General features: G+C 40.3%; 1 protein-coding gene across 3 annotated transcripts in view; it reads left to right on the top strand.

The window, feature by feature from the left end:
- PCSK5 (proprotein convertase subtilisin/kexin type 5) overlaps positions 1-21,841 on the top strand; it is a 748,165-nt gene that overhangs the window by 252,380 nt on the left and 473,944 nt on the right. For all 3 annotated transcript variants that reach the window (XM_069763164.1, XM_069763172.1, XM_069763182.1), the window contains exons 6-7: positions 15,447-15,535; positions 17,343-17,515. In XM_069763164.1, the coding sequence (XP_069619265.1) occupies positions 15,447-15,535; positions 17,343-17,515 (262 nt within the window). The remainder of the gene's footprint in view (positions 1-15,446; positions 15,536-17,342; positions 17,516-21,841) is intronic.

Raw genomic sequence — 21,841 nt, 5'->3', positions numbered from 1 at the left:
CAGCGGCGACGCGCCCCTATGTTTAACATAGGGGACGCGTGCGTCTTTTTGCACGCGTTTTCTGACACGTGCGTCGTTTTAGACGCTAGCGTCGGACGCAAGAAAACGCTACAAGTTGCATTTTTCTTGCGTCCGATTTCGTCAAAAAACGACGCACGCGTCGCAAAACGATGCAAACTCGGCTTTGGGAAAATGGCCGCCGCGATCTCTAATGCGCACGCGCGGCATCCCGCGGCCATTTTCCTGAAGCCCCGTGCAGCAGAGCACTCGATCTGCGCACGCGCGGCCCCAGGAAGATGGCCGCCCCCACCGACGAAAGGGATGACAGCGCAGATCGCGCGCTGTGTCTTCACCACTACGCCACTACGCCACCAACGTAAAGCTGAGGAAGAACCAGCGATGTCACCACGCCCTCCCGACCTGACCAGCCTGATTGACAGGCGAAAACGGCGACTTTGGTAAGTTATTTCTCAGCATACATGGGGAATCGGGGTACACTACATACACTATAGGAACACACAGCGCAGGCCCTATTTAACAGTATTTATAGCTCAATCTCAAAAAACGGGGTGACAGGTTCCCTTTAAATGCATCACATACAAATCATGTTTTTTAAGGGGTCAGGGGCTTCAGTTATATATGAAAAATTTTAGCTTTTTTATACATTTTTTTACAATATCTCAATCTTACTTTCTTAAATATTCAGGTTTCAGATTTAATAACCTTTTGCGCACAGAGTATAAGGGAGTGCCTATCAGGCTACATGGAAGTGTGGTCCAAGTTTGACAGCTCCTAAAAGTAACTAAATAGTTAAGATTGCCTGAAAAGAAGTTCCTCTGTCGACCTGCAGGTGCCCAGAGCAAAAATTCATGCACCAGACAGGTGGAAGTGATGCCATTGAAAACAATGGGATCAGTTCCTCCATCAGTTTCCATCCAGCATTTTTGTTAAAGGGAACCTGTCACCCCGTTTTTTCAGTACGAGATAAGAATACTGTTAAATAGGGCCTATAGTGTATTTTGTGTACCCTGATTCCCCACCTATGCTGCCGAAATAACTTACCAGAGTCGCCGTTTTCGCCTGTCAATCAGGCTGGTCAGGTCAGATGGGCGTGGCGACATCGCTGTTTCTTCCCCCAGATCTTGCATATCTTTCCGTTGGTGGCGTAGTGGTTTACGCATGCCCAACTTCTGAATCCACTGGGCAGGAGAAGAAAAAACGCGCGATCTGCGCTATTTCCCTGGTGATCCGTGAGGGCGGCCATCTTCCTGAGGCCGCGCGTGCGCATATGGAGTCCTCTGCTGCCCGGGGCTTCAGGAAAATGGCCACGGGATGCCGCGCGTGCGCAGATGGAGATCGCGGCGGCCATTTTCCTGAAGCCGAGATGCGAACTCTGCTTCAGGAAAATGGCCACCACGATCTCCATCTGCGCACGCGCGGCATCCCGCGGCCATTTTCCTGAAGCCCAGGGCAGCAGAGGACTCCATATGCGCACGCGCGGCCTCAGGAAGATGGCCGCCCCCACAGATCACCAGGGAAATAACGCAGATCACGCGTTTTTTCTTCTCCTGCCCAGTGGATTCAGAAGATGGGCATGCGCAAACCACTATGCCACCAACGGAAAAATATGCAAGATCTGGGGGTAGAAACAGCGATGTCGCCACGCCCATCTGACCTGACCAGCCTGATTGACAGGCGAAAACAGCAACTTTGGTAAGTTATTTCGGCAGCATAGGTGGGGAATCAGGGTACACAAAATACACTATAGTAACGCACAGCTCAGGCCCTATTTAACAGTATCCTTATCTCGTACTGAAAAAAAGGGGGTGACAGGTTCCCTTTAAACACTGGATGGAAATGAAGACACAGCAAAGGCCATATGTGAATCCAACCTAAGACCTTACTAATTAGGAAATGTAACCAACATATCAAAATTCGGATGTGTAAATGATATCATTGCATAATACCCAAATTAATCAAGTAGCCATGCATATATTTTTTATGAATGCTTAGTATTACTGGTTCTGTACTATTACATATGGGATGGGACACTTGTGAATCAATCTATTGGGGTTTTCCAATATTGCAAAAAATACATTTTCCCCCAGGTATAAGCATGCCCATCAAGCTTTTCGTAATAATGCACCATTTTGTGTAACCAAGGTTTCCTGCAGTCTTTCAGCCTACTTTATCATCCTGACAGTAACACAAAGAACAAATGCACAACCTTTTAGCCCTGTGTCTCTTTAGACTGTAATTTAAAAAGCCTGGGAACTTGTTCCTCTCCATTATAAACAATAAAGGAACTTCAGTGAAATCAAGCACGCGCTCTCCGATTTGGAGTTTCTCAGGCAAAGGCTCTTTATGTTGTTTAAACATGTTTCCTCTCGAGGTTCGACCACCTTGCAGTAGCTTTTTGATTTATTTATAACTTCCCTTTGTACATTGAATTGGCCCATAAAGAAGAAAAGATGCTCAGATATAACATTTGTGACAGGTGTTGAGACTGCTCCCTTCACACACGCACCTCAGCACCCGACACATTTTAAGGTTCAAGAAGAGGTGACAACCTCTTCTGGAATTTTGCACTATTTTATGGCTTTTGGCTATAATGTCTTAATCCACAGTTGTAAGATTTGCTGCTGGCAACACATAGGATTTTAATGAAGAATGTGGTTGACCATAAAGGCTAGATCTGACAGCAAACTAACATCAGTATAGACCTCCATACAATCCACTGATGTGCGTCATCAAACGAAAGAAAAAAATGCCAGGTTGGATCTTTTCCTTGTCAAATCCTTCAATTACCCCAAAGATAAGCAGCACCAAAGATGTCTGATCGCTGTTAATCCTCATCATCCTATTGAAATAATAAAGTCATATCTCAATAGGACATCCCTTTCTAGTAATACCCTATTATGACATCTGCAGGTTATACACATGTGGTCAAAATTGTTGGTATCCCTCGTTCAATGACAGAAAAACCCACAATGGTCACAGAAATAACTTGAATCTGACAAAATTAATAAATAAAAGATCTATGAGAATGAACAAATGAAAGTCAGACATTGCTTTTCAACCATGCTTCCACAGAATTAAAAAAAAAAAAAAAAACTCATGAAATAGGCCTGGATACAAATGATGGTACCCTTAACTTAATATTTTGTTGCACAACCTTTTGAGGCAATTATTGCAATCAAATGATTCCTGTAACTGTCAATGAGACTTCTGCACCTCTCGACAGGTATTTTGGCCCACTCCTCAAGAGCAAACTGCTCCAGTATTTGAAGGTTGCCTTGTTCAGACGGCATGCTTCATCTCTTTCCAAAGATGCTCAATAGTAAGGTAACCAACCATGGATGGCTTTTATGCTATTTTTGATCAAAAACAGTATTACTAAAAACTCTGTTATTTAGATACACTTTTTGCTTTTTACTTATTTACAGCAGGGTGTTTGCTCATTTTTTTCTCTTGTAGGTTCAATAGGATTTAGGTCAGGGCTCATTGAAGGTCACTTCAGAATAGTCCAATGTTTTCCTCTTAGCCATTCTTGAGTGTTTTTAACTGTGTGTTTTGGGTCATTATACTGTTACAAGACCCATGACCTGTGACTGAATCCAAGCTTTCTGACACTAATAATAATAATAATTTTATTTATATAGCGCCAACATATTCCGCAGCGCTTTTCAAATTATAGAGGGGACTTGTACAGACAATAGACATTACAGCATAACAGAAATCACAGTTCAAAATAGATACCAAGAGGAATGAGGGCCCTGCTCGCAAGCTTACAATCTATGAGGAAAAGGGGAGACACGAGAGGTGGATGGTAACAATTGCTTTAGTTATTCGGACCAGCCATTGTGTATTGCTCAGGTGTTCATGTAAAGCTGCATCATGAACCGGTTATCAGCCTAAGTATGTAGCAGTACAGACACAGAGGGCTATTAACTGCATAAAGTGTATGAGAACATGTTGCGAGGAACCTGATTATGTTTTTTTTTTTTTAATGGGCCACACAGGGATCGTTAGGTTAATGCATTGATGTGGTAGGCCAATCTGAACACATGAATTTTTAGGGCACGCTTAAAACTGTTGGGATTGGGGATTAATCGTAGTAACCTAGGTAGTGCATTCCAAAGAATCGGCACAGCACGTGTAAAGATTGGAGACGGGAATGGGAGGTTCTGATTATTGAGGATGCTAACCTGAGGTCATTAGCGGAGCGGAGGGCACGGGTAGGGTGGTAGACTGAGACCAGGGGAGGAGATGTAGGGTGGTGCTGAGCCATGGAGTGCTTTGTGGATGAGGGTAGTAGTTTTGTACTGGATTCTTGAGTGGATGGGTAACCAGTGTAATGACTTGCACAAGGTAGAGGCATTGGAGTAACGGTTGGTGAGGAATATGATCCTGGCAGCAGCATTCAGGACAGATTGGAGCGGGGAGAGTTTGGTAAGAGGGAGGCCGATTAGTAGAGAGTTACAATAGTCCAGACGAGAATGAATAAGTGAAACAGTAAGAGTTTTTGCAGAGTCGAAAGTAAGAAAAGGGCGAATTCTAGAAATGTTTTTGAGATGCAGATAAGAAAAGCGAGCCAGAGACACTAGGCAGCACATTTCTCTCTAGAATCCCTTGATAGTCTTGAGATTTCATTGTACAATGCACAGATTATAGACACCCTGTGCCAGATTCAGCAAAGCAGCCCCATAACATAACAGAACCTCCTCCATGTTTCACAGTAGGGGCAGTGTTCTTTTCTTGATATGCTTCATTTTTCTGTCTGTGAACATAGAGCTGATGTGCCTTGTCAGAAAATTAATTTTGTCTCCTATGTCCAAAGGACATTCTCCCAGAAGCTTTGTGGCTTGTCAACATGTATTTTGGCAAATTCCAGTCTGGGTTTTTATGATTTTTTTCAACAATGGTGTCCTCCTTCGTTGTCTCCCATCAAGTCCAGTTTGGCTCATACAACGACGGATGGTGCAATCTGATACTGATGTTCCTTGAGCTTGAAGTTCACCTTTAATCTGTTTAGAAGTTTTTCTGAGCTCTTTTGGTACCATTCGTGTTATCCGTCTCTTTGATTTGTCATCAATTTTCCTCTTGCGGCCACGTCCAGGGAGGTTGTCTACAGTCCGATGGATCTTAAATTTCTGAATAATATGTGCAACTGTAGTAACAATACAATGTAGGAGAACCTGGTCAAATTCTGCGCTGTTGAATCTTGTAGTCCAAAGGTATTATTAAAAGTGGTCTTTATTCGACGCGTTTCTGAGTTTCAAAGAACTCCGCACAGCGCTGGATCACAGACAGGTGAATCCTAGGCACTCTCTATCCTGCTGCTCTTCTTCTGGCTTCCTGCAGGACAGTGGCAGGAAATACTTCCAATACCTCAGTGTAATGGGCAGGTACAGAATCTGGAATGGAGACAAACTTTGTTGCAACATAAGTAACCCATTCAGTTTCAGAAAGTTGCCATTTGAAATGACTTTAGTTTTGTGCCATGTCTGTGATCTCCCTTTTTTTCTACAAAATTAAAGTAATTTCAAATGGCAACTTTCTGGCTTTATGAAACACTAAAAGAAATCAAGAATAAAAAATGTGGTAGTTGGTAATGGTTACTTTTAACCAAGCATAGGGTAAAAATTATGTAGTCACTCAATTATGAGGGAAAAAATAATGGAATCACCCTGTAAATTTTCATTTCCAAAATTAACACTTGTATCAAATTAGATCTGATCGTTAGTCTGCATCTAAAAAGTAGTGATTACACCTTGGTCAGCTGTTGCACCAAGTGGACTGACATGAATCATTGCTTCAACAAGAGAGATGTCAATTGAAACAAAGGAGAGGATTATCAAACTCTTAAAAGAGGGTAAATCATCACGCAATGTTGCAAGGATGTTGGTTGTTCACAGTCAGCTGTGTCTAAAATCTGGACCAAATACAAACAACATGGGAAGGTTGTTAAAGGCAAACATACTGGTAGACCAAGGAAGTCATCAAAGCGTCAAGACTGGAAACTTAAAGCAATATGTCTCCAAAACAGGAAATGCACAGCAAAACAAATGAGGAACGAATGGGTAGAAACTGAAGTCAACGTCTGTGACCGAACTGTAAGAAACCGCCTAAAGGGAATGGGATTTACATACAGAAAAGCTAAACGAAAGCTATCATTAACACCTAAACAGGAAAAAACAAGGTTACAATGGGCTAAGGAAAAGCAATCGTCGACTGTGGATGACTTCATGAAAGTCATATTCACTGATGAATCGCGAATCTGCATTGGGCAAGATGATGATGCTGGAACTTTTGTTTGGTGCCATTCCAATGGGATTTATAAAGATGACTGCCTGAAGAGAACATGCAGATTTCCACAGTCATTGATGATATGGGGCTGCATGTCAGGTAAAGGCACAGGGGAGATGGCTGTCATTACATCTTCAATAAATGCGCAAGTTTATGTTCATATTTTGGACACTTTTCTTATCCCATCAGTTGAAAGGATGTTTGGGGATGATGAAATCATTTTTCAAGATGATAATGCATCCTGCCAAAGAGCAAAAACTGTGAAAACATTCCTTGATAAAAGACACATAAGGTCAATGTCATGGCCTGCAAATAGTCCGGATCTCAATCCAATTGAAAATCTTTGGTGGAAGTTGAAGAAAATCATCCATGACAAGGCTCCAACCTGCAAAGCTGATCTGGCAACAGCAATCAGAGAAAATTAGAGCCAGATTGATGAAGAGTACTGTTTGACACTCAATAAGTCCATGCCTCAGAGACTGCAAGCTGTTATAAAAGCCAGAGGTGGTGCAATAAAATACTAGTGATGCATTGGAGTGTTTTTTTGTTTGTTTTTCATGATTCCATAATTTTTTCCCCTCATAATTGAGTGACTCCATAATTTTTACCCTATGCTTGGTTAAAAAAAGTAACCATTACTGACTACCACATTTTTTGTTCTTGATTTTTTATAGTGTTTCTTAAAGCCAGAAAGTTGCCATTTGAAATGACTTTAGTTTTGTGCCATGTCTGCGATCTGCTTTTTTTCTACAAAATTAAGCAACTGAATGAACATCCTCCAAGGCTGGTGATTGCATAATTTTTGCCAGGGGTTATACTGTATATACATATTGTTAGGGTTGGCAGATTGCACTAAATAAAATATAAATTAAAGGGAACCTGTCACCCCGTTTTTTGAGATTGAGATATAAATACTGTTAAATAGGGCCTGTGCTGTGCGTTACTATGGTGTATGTAGTGTACCCTGATTCCCCATGTATGCCGAGAAATACATTACCAAAGTCGGCGTTTTCGCCTGTCAATCAGGCTGGTCTGGTCAGGTGGGCGTGTTCACAGCGTTCTTTTCTTCCCCAGGTTTCCGTTGGTGGCGTAGTGGTGTGCGCATGTCCAAGGTCCGGATTCCCTGTGCCCACGTGAAGACACAGCGCGTGATCTGCGCTGTCATTCCTTTCATCGGTGCGGGCGGCCATCTTCCTGGGGCCGCGCGTGCGCAGATGTAGTGCTCTGCTGCACGGGGCTTCAGGAAAATGGCCGCGGGATGCCGCGCGTGCGCAGAAGAGATCGCGGCGGCCATTTTCCCAAAGCCGAGATGCAAACTCGGCTTTGGGAAAATGGCCGCCGCGATCTCTTCTGCGCACGCGCGGCATCCCGCGGCCATTTTCCTGAAGCCCCATGCAGCAGAGCACTACATCTGCGCACGCGCGGCCCCAGGAAGATGGCCGCCCGCACCAATGAAAGGAATGACAGCGCAGATCGCGCGCTGTGTCTTCACGTGGGCACAGGGAATCCGGACCTTGGACATGCGCACACCACTACGCCACCAACGGAAACCTGGGGAAGAAAAGAACGCTGTGAACACGCCCACCTGACCAGACCAGCCTGATTGACAGGCGAAAACGCCGACTTTGGTAATGTATTTCTCGGCATACATGGGGAATCAGGGTACACTACATACACTATAGTAACGCACAGCGCAGGCCCTATTTAACAGTATTTATATCTCAATCTCAAAAAATGGGGTGACAGGTTCCCTTTAAAGTGTAATCGCAACCAAGGGTCCACTGTGCAGAAATGTAAAAGTGCTGCTAGTGTGAACAATGATGGCACAAAACAGGGAGCGTTACCTTAAACACACAGGGCGCAAAATACCTAGCTCTGTTAACTTCACAGAGAGGTAGAGCTCTGAGTTTGCTAAGTATTGAACCCTGTTAAATGTCACAGGGAAGATAGCACGTGAAGAGAGCTTATTCTGCAACTAAACTGTGCTAACCGCACACATGAATGAATCAGATGCTAAGCCAAGAGAGCAAACTTATATGACCCTATGTACAAAACCCTGTAGCTTTTGTAGAGAAGTATAGCAGAAGGGTTGAACTTGCTCTGTAACTAAACTGTGCTAATCATGCACATGTACGAAACAGATGCTAAGTCAAGCGGCTACTTACCCCAGTCTTGACACTACTGAACCTGTGCCTGACCGGCACCCTTAGCATGTTGCAGACTAGAGACTCAGGTGTAGAGCCAAGGGTATGAAACCACATAAATGTGTTACCTGCCTGCCAACGTATACAGTCTCTGAGCAAAGACACACACACGTACAGACAGACTGGTACAGTAGCCAACCACACACTTCAAACATAAATTATACTAGCGCGTGCACCGCTGAGAGCCTTTTAAATGCTAGGCTCCACCCCAAACACTCAGGCCAATCTGGAGCTGCCACATCACCAGAGCAGCTAATGCCCAACCACCAATGAGAATACGCCATATCACAGACATGCTCAGTAAGGTGATCTCTGAACTTAGACTCCAGAGCGCAAGGCTGCACCTGCATATCACTGGTTACCATAGACTTGGCTGAAGAGCTAGCACTACCTAAGTGTATACCACAAGCCTGAGCAAGATGCTGGGTCTGACTTCTGTGCTGAGCAGCAATCCCAGCGGCCAGACTTGAATGGGAGTCCACAGTACCAGATAAGGCTTGGGATCTATCCCGTGCAGTGGGAGAATCCCCACGCCTAGTATATATATATAGTCATTTTGTACATTTTAAAAGTTACAAAAAGGAAAATGGGCCTATGCAAATGTTTGGACACCCTGCATGGTTAGTATCTAGTAGCACTCCCTTTTTAAAGTATTGCAGCTTGTAAATGCTTTTTGTAGCCAGCCAAGATTCTTTTAATTCTTGTTTGAAGAATTTTCATCCATTTTTCTTTGGAAAATTCTTCCAGTTCTGTGAGATTCCTGGGTCATCTTGCATGCATTTTCAGTGATGTTCAGATCAAGGGACTGTGAAGGCCATTGTAAAGCCTTCAGCTTGCACCTTTTGAGGTAATCTATTGTGGATTTTAACACTTGTTTAAAGATCATTATCCATTTGTAGAAGCCATCCTCTTTTCAACTTCAGCTTTTTTACATATGGTGTTATGTTCGCTGAATTTTTTGAATTTGTTGAAATTTAATTGAATCCATTCTTCCCTCTACCCATGAAATGTTCCCCATGGCATTGGCTGCAACACAACACCAAAGCATGATTGATCCACCCCCATGCTTAATGGTTGGCGAGATGTTCTTTTCCTGAAATCCTGTGCCCTTTTTCCTTCACACGTAACTTTGATCTTTGTGGCCAAAGAATTCTAATTTAACCTCATCGGTCCATAGGACTTGTTTCCAAAATGCGTCAGGCTTAGATGTTCTTTTGCATACTTCTGACTCTGAATTTAATGGTGAGGATGAGGACATGTTTTCTTCTGGTGACTTTTCCACAAAAGCCATATTTCTGCAGGTGTCTCTGAATAGTAGAACAATGTACCACAACTCCAGTGTCTACTAAATCTATCTGAAGGTCTTTTGCAGTCAAGCAGGGGTTCTGAATTGTCTTGTTAGCAAACCTACGATCAGCTCCCACTGAAATTTTAGCTTGGTTTTCCAGACCTTATCTTGTCCTCCACTGTTTCTGCTAAATTACATTTCTTAATTAAGTATTAAACTGAGGAAAGGACAACTTGAAAATGCTTTGCTATCTTCTTATAGCCATCTCCTGCTTTGTGCGTCTCCACCATTTTAATTTTCAGAGTGCTAGGCAATAGTGATGAGCGAATATACTCATTACTCGAGATTTCCCAAGCATGCTCGGGTGACCTCCGAGTATTTTTTAGTTCTTGGAGATTTAGTTTTTATTGTCGCAGCTAAATGATTTACATCTGTTAGCCAGCATAAGTACATGTGGGGATTCCCTAGAAACCAGGCAACCCCCACATGTACTTATGCTGGCTAACAGATGTAAATCATTCAGCTGCAGCAATAAAAACTAAATCTCCGAGCACTAAAAAATACTCGAGGACACCCGAGCGTGCTTGGGAAATCTCGAGTAACGAGTATATTCCCTCATAGCTACTAGGCATCTCCTTAGAAGAACCCATGGCTGCTGTTTTTTCACAGTAGGTTAGAGGAGGCTGGGTTTTATAAAGCTGGGAAATTTGCATCACCTGGCTTTTCCTAACGATGATAATGAACAAGCCATAACCCAAACAGGCTAATTAAATTCTGAAACCTTGGTGAAAGTTATGTGAGCACGCAAATCTCCAAGCAAACCTAAACTTTTGCATCTGCCCATTTTCCTTTTTGTAATTTTTAAAATGGAAAAAAAATGACAATCATATATTTTTTTGTTTTTGCCTAAAATACAAAGGCAAAGTGTCATCTTTAACTTTAGGCCTTTTAGAGATTATTTCATCTTAAATTTGCTTAACCATTAACAAGAACAGTAATTTTGACCCGGGGTGCCCAAACTTTTACATGCCACGGTATGTTTTTTGAGTTTGGGAGGAAACTAGAGTACCCAGAGGAAACCCTCGCAAACCCAGGGAGAACATGAACACTACTTGCATATGTTGTCCTTGGTGGTATTTGAACCCAAGACCCCAGCAATGCAAAGCTGCAGTGTTAATCACTGATCCACTGTAAATTGATGCTAAAGCTTTGGAAGGAAAATTGTACCAAAAGAATAATACTATTTTTTTTAATAAAAGCTTTAGTCATTATTTGCTGGGACCTGGTCAATGACAGTTTTTTATTCTAAGGCATTTATCATATTTTTTTGCTAAGGTGGAAAGAGTGAGTGCACTATATAAAGATGATAGCCTATAAGCCTTTCCAGGCATTTTACTGGCCAGGAGTACGAACATAAGTGCTCATTTCCACCTGTACAGGCTTATTATTAAGCGTCTGATATACCTTCTGCCATTGCTGCTTGTTGACAAGCACTAAAATATCCTAAGTCTTTGTCTTCACAATAATGATCTGAATATGCCAAGTGATAGGGCTTACTCACACTTCAGTTTTTCATGTATGAGAGCGATCCATCATGTTCACTGATAGCCCTTGTGTCTGTGATACGCTATGAGGCAGATCCCATGTTAGATTTTTTCCTCAACCCGAGTGGTCTGTGCAAAATCATTCAGACGTCTAATATTGATTTGAGCGTCGGATCAGAATCGGCAATGTTTAAAGATCAGACAGCATTTAGATGCCATCTAAGTGCTGTGCGCTTTTCACTGACTGATTGATAGAATGTGGAGAAACTTTTTTTTTATCATCCACGAAAAAAACCTCATGAAACTCTGACCACACTTTTTGATGAAACTCTGATGAAATCATTGTTAAAACTCAGTTAATTTTTGTAGTACATAAAAACTGATGTGTTAATGATCCCTAACTTTCCCCATGCAATTACACTTTTTGTATTGAGTTCAATACTACAGATTATCTGAAAGCGACAACTTTGTATTCTGCAATATCATGATCATTTTAGATAGCCACCTATCGCTAACTGTCATCGCATGCAGACATAAAAGCAAAGTTGCTGTGATCATTATCTATCTGCAAATGGATTTAGCCATGGAAGATAAGAAGTGGCGTTAAAATGCACCTTTTCATTAGAAAGCGGTATGCTGGACACTTTTCAATCATCTCCGGGGACCTATGACATTTAAGAACAACAGTCTACTCAAAATGCCACAGCTCACGCAGAGTTAAACGCTGCTGGAATTCTGAGTGGAGTTGGGAAGTCAATTACCTTTCAGTGATATCTTCTTTTACTGCTTGAAAATTTTCATGTGTATGTTCACCTGTTCAGAAAAATCACAGAGCTAGTGGTATCCCGCACATAGAGTTTCATATAAAATCTGTGTAGTCTGCAGGCGCCACTGATGAAAGACATATAACTCTCTGAAATCGTTGGTCTCATCTGTTTTACTTTCAAGAACATACAAAATGGCTTTCTGCAAGAGTGGGGCAATGCAGTGACTTTGGCCGTGAAACAGGTCGCATGGACAAAGATCACTGTGCGATGGTGTTACATTACAATGTAATGCAGGTTAATGGGGTTGGCATTGTGACCCCTCGGCGGCTGTAACAAGGAAGTTGAAAAAAATTATACCCAGTTGGATATTTTACAATTTGCTTATTGCAGTCACTGTACCATAAGGGTGCGTGTCCACGGGCCGTAATGACGGCACTTTGGACGAAGCAGAATACCCGCTCCGCCCAAAGCTCCCCCCCTTCTGTACGCACAGTGATTCTGGATGTGTTCATTGCACACATCCGGAATCTCCGCACCCCATACATAGGGCACTGTGATTTACCTTTCGGCGACGGAGCATCGCCGCAAGGTAAACAGACATGCTGCGTTCTAAAAAGACACGCCGCATGTCCCTAAACGCAGGGCTGCCGGATGCGTGTTCGCATGCATAGTGGAGACGGGATTTCATAAAATCCCCTCCACTATGCTGTAACATCTGGACGCTGCGAATTGAACACTGCGGCTGTATGCAGCATTCAATCCGCAGCTAATCCGGATGTAATCCGGCCCGTGGAAACATACCCTTAGGGTGTATTTTTTGGTGTGATGTAGCTGCAGCAGCAAATAGCAATCTTTGGCCACATGACCTATGTTTTGCTCAAAATCCCAGCACTATCCTTAGGTTTTTTTGGAAGGGACTTCTATAAATTATATGAAAAATTATACTTATAGCTATTAGATAAACAATGCATGTTTTTGTGAAAAACACATGTGGAAAATATGTTCTTCCGACTCAGATAAAATGTGAACATTGCAGCCAATTATCGGCCTTTCATTAGCTGCAGCACTCACATGGTAATCCATACAGATGTTGATGCCAGTAGACCACAGGGACAAGTGCTGAGTATTGAGGAATGGCAGTGGTCCAGAAGACGAGTATCAATTTTTTACATTTCTTTCACCGCACCGCCCTGGGCACATTAATATAAGTTGACCAAGTAATGGACAATCCTTTTATTAACAAATACAATGTACGGGTACAAATGTTAGAAAAATTCCACAATGAGTAGCTTCTATAAGAAATAAAGATGACATGTTTATTATCCGTTTGACATTTCTTTAAATACATTTTGGCTCATTTTGTGTTTGACCCCCATTGAGTGATGGACACCAATATGATGGGTATGTTCATCTCATGGAAAATGTCAGGGACTGGTGACATTTGGACATCTTTTAGCTGTACTTTTACAGAGCACAGCTGATATTTTTAAGAGGTTTTAGCGCTTGGTAAAGGCACTTTGCTTTTTTCATGTTTTACGAGCACATTATACATAGATGTGAAGGCAGGAAAACATGAAGCCATTGTTCTATGTACACACGTGGGACAACTGAAGACAGCGTAGGACAATTGGCAATTACTAAACCGATAAAATGATGAAGATCTTCCAGACATGGAGAAACTTCAATGTGTCACTCTTGTTATACACATACAGTTGTATGGTCTGACCCAGTATGAGTCCTTAAATTAAAATTGTATGTAGACAGCACTTACTGCATTTTCTTTTTTCAAATTAGCCATGAAAATCTGCAAAGATTCAAATTCTGCAAATCAAGTGGAAAGCAAATCACATAGATTTTACGGGGAAATTTGATTTGCAGCAAAGTTATTCTCTGCAACTTAAATGTTCTTCATTATGTCAAAGTAGAATGTAAAAAAAAAAAGAGTATCTCTCTGTTCACCTGTCATGCTGTCCCCATAGTCCATCATCCCAGCCTGTTGTTGAGTCCTATGCTCCTCTTCTTTTACTTTTCCTTGTCGCACATATCCTCTTTGGCCGCTTCACTCTATTCCATGGCTTCCAGTGTGACTAGACCTTTGATCTCACTACGTTGGCTAGGCCTTGGGAAATGCACATCATAAAGTCATAATTTATCACGACATGAGTCATGAGAGGCAGTGTCATCAGAGGCATAGTTAATGATGGAAGCCAGTACTTGAAGTGAAGCGGCTGAAGAGGAGGGGGAATGAGAAAAAAAGAAGTACAGAAGACCGAAAGGCGGGCGGCAGGACAGGAAAGCGGTGAAGTGAGTATTATTATTATTTTATTATTTTAACAGTTTGCCTGGCCCTCTATGGTTCTGTAAAATGATGGCCGCAGCTTGCTGCAATTCTACTGAATAAGCACCAAGCAAAATGCAAAAAAAAGTATTCAGGAGAATTAAATTCCACACGAATAAATTTGCTCATCCCTAGCCATGAAATATAAAATTTTGGCCAAAAATGCAACCAAACTGACATGTGTGAATACCACCCCAGGGTGCAGTCATATCAATTTTGCATATTATGCTGAGGATGATAAGTGAATCTACGGTAATTTAGTATTTGTGTGACACAGTCTGGTGATTTGTGAGATTCAGAGATAGTTGTGTCTCAGTGTCTGATTCGATCCATAATCTCAGGGACGGGGAATGTGTAGGGAGGTTTCAGTGTAAAAGTGTTGAGTGATAGATTTATAGCATAAAATGGGGACAAACAAGAGAGAATGAATCCTGATTTCTCACATCAATCTGTGCATTTGTTGACTTTGATGTCAATTTTTTTACTTGTTAACCAAATGAATATTGTATGGGGTGTCCTTTCATTCTGTACTCATTCTTTTTCTTTCATTTAAAAGCCTCATGAGATGTAGGCTGGGTTCACACATATTTATTTAAAAAATGCAAAATTTTTAAGGCCTTTTCTGTTTGTTTTTAGCATTCTGATTTTTTTTGGTGCACTTTTAGGATTAGTCAAATTTTTTGCTGTTTTACCCAAAAGCTCACCCAAAGGACTTGGAAAAAATACACCAGTAAAAATGCATGTAAAAATTGAAACAAGAAAAAAAACGTAAATGCTTGTAAAAAAAACCACTTGACATTTATGGCATTTTTTTAAAGCAATAAAAACACTGAAAATGTGCATGAAGGGTACTATATAATGAAGAATTGCACACAAGACAACAGAGTAATAATAATAGGATAATAATAATTTCTTGTAATTGTGTTGTGCTTTGCACTTTTTTTGTCCTTTTCTTTCCTTTGTAAATTAAAGTTTTTGTTTTCATACTGTCTTCAGACATGGAACTCGCTGTGCTGGAGAAGTTGCTGCCACTGCAAATAATTCCCACTGTACTGTTGGAATAGCCTTCAATGCCAGGATTGGAGGTACATGTTTTTCCCCCTCATTATATATATATATATATATATATATATATATATATATATATATATATATATATATAATATAGTGTATTGTATTGTATGTGTAGTGAGATACTCGTAACTCCAAAATACGTGATGTATATTTTATTAGGCAATCCAAAAAAGAGATCTGAAGTCTCTTGGATAACAGCGCTGTAGAAAGGTAAGAAAAAAGGTTGAGTGGTGCTGGGCACCCAGCAACCGTGACCACACAACCTTGTTTGCCTCTTCATAGCGCTGTTATCTGGGAGACTATTAGATTTAATCAACAATCTGTGTTTGATAAAGGCCCATGTCTTGGAGCTGAAACATCACCGACCCCTTTTTTGGATTGCCTCATAACATATACATCTTTTATTTTGGAGTGCCGACTATTTCCCTGCACAGTATTTCTTATTGAAGTGGGTGGAACCCTTGCTTAAGCACCTGCACTTCTTTTGTTTTGGAGTGCCTTATAAATATATATATATATATATATATATATATATATATATATATATAAATATTATTATTTATTAAATATATATACAGTGTATATATATATATATATATATTATTATTTATTGTTATAGCGCCATTTATTCCATGGCGCTTTACATGTGAGTATATATATATATATATATATATATATATATATACATATATATCATAAAACTAATGAATCATAACCAAAAACAGCCTCTTCTGTGCGCAAATTTATCACAGCAAATAAACAGATCATTTAGCAGATTATAGTTCTTTCTCCCAGAGCAAACTTGATACACAGAAGAGTCATAATCCCACTAGCTTCAGCTTCCACACAGTTCTCTGCAGCTCCAACATAAGCCGCTCAGCTTTCCTAGCTGACATATGCAGTCTCCACTCAGAGAGATACCCTGCCATGCCTCTCTCTCAGCTCTAGCTCACATTTTCGCTGGTCACTCATCAACAGCACATTCAACTCTGCTTCATCCAGCACATTGACACACACCTAGTGAAAACAGGCCCTTGTTCTTAGTCAAATCAAGACCTGCAGTTCTAAGATTTAAGACTGGCTTTAGCCTGGCTTTGCTACAATATATGTATTTACAATAATTATATCAATGCATGTTGTTGTGTTGTAGTAAGACTACACATGAAGTCCATAGGTGCTTTTTGTAACATATTGAGGAAACAAGCCATAAAGTTAGTTGTTCACTTAGATTTAGTCAAATTTGAACATTTTAAGGTATTTCTAATTATTGATTAGGTGATTGATGTATTTAATTTTATTTCAGATAATGCATTAATAATACACATTACATTGGAATTTCTCTATAAGTGGCTGTGTAGTGTAGAAAATATCAGGCTTTTACCAGTATTCCCTGAATTCTCTACATTAAGTCAGTATTATATTTTTATTTATAGGGATCCTGTCACCAGAAAAAACGCTATTTGCCTGATATGGGTTAATCTGCAACCCCCGTGACTGATACCAGAACGCTGCTGGGGGTAATAAAGTTAATTTTCTCCCTGCAGCTTTCGGGTAAGTGCGGACGTTGGACAGGTTACTCACATTATTAAAATAAAAGATTAAACAACAACCACGAGACGGATTTCATCACCCCAGGTAGCATTTTATTCAGTATAACAGCACCAACCTGACACTGTGTAGGTTCCCTTTAACCTGCAGATTAACACCATAAATCTGCAGGTTAATAGCATTTTTTCTGGTAACAGGTTCCCTTTAACACTAAAGATTTTAATTAGTTAATGTCATCAGAGACATTATACTTTTTTTGTGTACCTACAGGTGTGCGCATGTTGGATGGAGATGTAACAGATATGGTAGAAGCTAAATCCCTCAGTCTAAATCCACAGCATGTACATATCTACAGTGCAAGCTGGGGTCCAGATGATGACGGCAAAACCGTGGATGGACCAGCACCTCTTGCCCGTGATGCCTTTGAGAATGGCATCAGAACAGTAAGTGTGCATAGAGGTAGGACCCTAAGGCTATGTTTATAGATATTGGGTAGATAGTGTTGTAGACCATATTTCTGAGTAGTTGTATGAAATCTGATGCTCCTTTGTGTCATTGGAATGGAGCTGATAGCATAAGTACAATACACTGTTCCGCTTTCCATATGTCCCTTCATCAGTTGTTAATAATGGGAATGAATAAAGGGTTTGTGTACACGTGCGCTGAGAGACGTGCATAATTTACAAGGGTTCTCAGAGTAGTGTTGGGTTAGTATCATGTTCACAACCTGTAACAATGCTAACACTGACTACGCATCTCAATGTACTGCATGTATCAGCAATGTTTTGTTATATTATTACAACCTGCATTATTTTACATGATATACCAAAGGTGCAGTACAGAGATTTCTTAATCTTATATGGATGCTATTTTTTTAAGTAGTTGGTAACATTTATAATTGTCAAAGGATGATGGAATCGGAAAAAAACACGTAAAAAAGTAACATCCATTGACATCTCACTGTGCTCTGACACAGCGGGGGAAGTTCCTGTATTGTCCATAATGACCAAAGACAACAGAAATCACATCTGCCATGAGTGCGTGGGAACAGATAGGTCTCTCTATGGGAGATTACCAAGTGTTAGTGGCACTGGTATTATCCCTCATTAAGGTCTGATGATGCAGAATAGATAGTGACAGATTATGGTCATCTTGATGCTAAAGGTCAAAATACCATGGATGTCCTTTCTTCTGAGGTGCTTGAAGATTGTGGCCTGTGGTGCACGCAGAAGGAAGTGACCCATAATGCTTCCTATGTGTTTGCAATCATAGACTTTTGTTAGAGAGAAAAAAGAGATGTTAGGTGTAATGGTCCAAGTTCTGTGCTCTGGGTTCTTTATAAGATACCATATCTTTACATGTTCACACGTGGCAGATATATTGTAGACTTTCCATCGGGATTTTCTCACAGATAATCTGTGGTCTACTACAGAAGCAGCAAAACAGATGACATTTTAACAAGTCTCATTCACACAATGCAGTTCAGTTTGTTGTGATTTTTCTCTTTATAGGTATATTTTTGAGTAAAATAGAATTTTTTTATTTTATTATTTATTTATTTTATAAACTTCTGACAACATGTTTCTGAATTTCCAAGCTAAAAATTTAGTATTTTTTTTTCTGACATAGAAAAATGGTCAAAATAAAAAAAACAGTGCTTTCAGACCTCAAATAATGCAAAGAAAACAAATTCATAATCATTTAGAAACAACAATACTAATGTCTTAACCCAGGAAGAGTTCAGAAATCAATATTTTGTGGAATAACCATGATTTTTAATCACAGCTTTCATGCGTCTTGGCATGCTTTCCACCAGTCTTTCACAGCAGCACTTTATAATTTATCGGGGACATGTACAAACAATAAATTCGGTACGAGTTAAGACAATTTAAACAGTGACATTAGGGGTGAGGTCCCTGCTCGCAAGCTTACAATCTACAAGGAAATTGGGGGACACAATAGGTGAAAAGTGCTTGTTATTTCAGGTCTGGCAATTATAATAAATAGGGATTTTCTTACAAAGCTGCATGATCCGATCATCAGCCCGTGTGTTTAAGTGCAATAGTCAAGTATCAAGTGCAGTTATCATGTGCATGGAGGGTGTGGAGACAGATGAATAGTAGGGTGCAGATTCAGAATAATATTTGGAAGAAGGGAACAGGACAAAGTTAGTTTACGGAGTAGTTGATGTGGTAGGCTTGTTTGAAGAGATGGGTTTTCAAAGCACGCTTGAAAAGGTCGGGGCTAGGTATCAGTCTGATCATCTGGGGAAGTGCATTCCAGAGAGCTGGTGCAGCACCAGAGAAGTCTTGGAGACGGAGGTGTGAGGTTCGGATTACAGGGGATATTAGTCTTAGGTCATTTGTAGAACGGAGGGCACGTGTAGGGCGATAGACAGAGATGAGAGAGGAGATATAAGGCGGTGCAGAACTGTGGAGAGCTTTGTGGGTGAGAGAGATGAGTTTATACTGGACCCTGTAGCGAATGGATAGCCAGTGTAATGACTGGCACAAGATGGAGGCATCGGTGAAGCGGCTGGACAGAAATATGACCCTGGCTGCCGCATTCAAGATGGATTGGAGAGGAGAAAGTTTGGTAAGAGGGAGACCAATCAGAAGAGAGTTGCAGTAGTCCAGACGGGAATGAATAAGAGTGACAGTAAGAGTCTTAGCATATATTGTGACAGGGTCACTGGCACTGTATGTGAGGGGAGATATGTGTCACAGAGATTGCTTTCTTCTGTGATCTAGAAACCAATAAGTTTCTTTTCAGCATGCTATGTGCTGAAGGAATTTAGCAGCCATTTTATGGGTGGGTTTTTAGGTGAGTAGGTAAGAGATGGGCCGGATGCCTACTCACCATATCTCCAGCTCAAGGATGTAGCTGGGGAAATAAATGTCCAAACAGTTTTTTTTCCTCTGTCTGTGTTGTGTGGAGGCAAGGAATTCTCCATACTGATGCTTCTCAGAGAGCTGCCAAATGTGTTGTCCCAGAAGTACTGGGCTGGACTTTGTATGAACTGTTTACTTTTTTTGAGCCAGACAGGCTGTTTTTCTGTTACCATTTTGGATTTTTGGTTTATCATGCAAAAAAACAACCAGAAACTTTCCTCATGTGTGCCTGTGTCTACCTCGAGGAGGAGCTGAGTGAGCCGACCTTCCACAATATATATATTCAACATGTGAAATAAGTATTGATCACGTAACCAATTTTTTAAGTAAATATATATTTCTAAATGTGCTATTGAAATGGAATTCTCACCAGATGTCGGTAACAACCCATCCAATCCACACAGGCAAAGAACTCATGCCATAGATGACCATAAATTAAGTTATGTGTAATAAGGGAAGAGAGTCCAGCTTGTGGACTCTCTGATTTTTATTCCATACTTGAGGATTTGCATGTGATTAGATTACCCACTTTAACTGCAAAAACTGGAGTGACTAAATGGGGTGGAAAAATGCACATTTCCCTTCTACCAAACTCCCTGGCTGGTTTATAAACACAGTATAAAACAGGAACTGAGGGGATTTAAATCCCTATTTTACATTTAGGCATTTGTTTTGGGTTTCACAAAGTGCATTACAGCATGCACTGAAAAGTAAGAATTCTTTAAAAAATAGAAGTGTTAATAGTAGTTTATCCTTATTAATTAACAAACTGCAAAGTGAAAGAACAAAATCAAAATCAAATCATTATTTTGTCGGACCACACTTTGCCTTCAATTCTTCAAAGTAAACTTGCGCAAAGTCAGGGATTTTGTTGGAATGCACCCTGGTGTATCATTAACCATTTATACCAAACAGGTCATAATGATCACCATTGTCATATGTAGTTTGAAATAGTCATTAGTCATATATACTGTATATATACAAACATACACTGTGTGCACAATTATTTGACAAGTGAGAATTTTGAGAATATCATAATTCTAATGTATACATTCTAACTCCAAGAATGAATGCAGGATTGGGTGAAGCAGATGAGGTAGAGTGTGCTTGTATAATGCGGGACGGTGTGGCCTAGGGATATCAACACCCTTTGTCAAGGTGTGCAGAATTATTAGGCAGCTTGTTTTCCTCTGTAAAAATCAGCCAAAAAAGAGATTTAACTGACTGAAAAGTGAAAAAGTGTTAAATCTTACCGAGGGATGCAGCACTTTTGAAATTGCTAAAATATTGGAATGTGATCATGAAACTACTAAAAGTTTTGCTGCAAATAGTCCACAGGGTCACAAAAAATGTGTTGAGAGAAAAAGATGCACATTAACTGGCAAAAATTTGAGACAATTCAAACATGAAGTGACCAGGATCCCTTTATCCTCCTGTGTGGTCATATTACAGAACAACAATCTCCCTGGAGTGCCCAGAAGTACAAGGTTTATTAACCTTTTAAATTTGACTGACAGCACTGTAGTCGTAATAAAATATAAAAAATGCAAATTGCCTAATAATTATTTACATAGTGTTCCAGAAAATGAAGTATTTCGCCGATTTTGCAATTACACATGTTTTGTTATACACATGTTTATTTTCTTTGTGTGTATTGGAAATACAGACATGCATACATACAAGTGGACAAAATATTCATAAAAGTGATCAAAATTATTAGTATCCTTTTCCTAAAATAAGAAACAACCACAATGGTTATTGAAATAACTTGAAATTTACAAATGCAATTTTCAATTTAAATTTCTTGAATATCAACTAATGAAAATAAGACATTGCTTTTGAATTGTAGTTTAGCAGAAAAGTTAAATAAAACTAATG

This window comes from Ranitomeya imitator, chromosome 1, assembly GCF_032444005.1.
Source record: "Ranitomeya imitator isolate aRanImi1 chromosome 1, aRanImi1.pri, whole genome shotgun sequence".
Taxonomy (NCBI): domain Eukaryota; kingdom Metazoa; phylum Chordata; class Amphibia; order Anura; family Dendrobatidae; genus Ranitomeya; species Ranitomeya imitator.
Note: the sequence above shows the minus strand (reverse complement) of the source record. Positions and strands in the feature narration are given on the sequence as shown.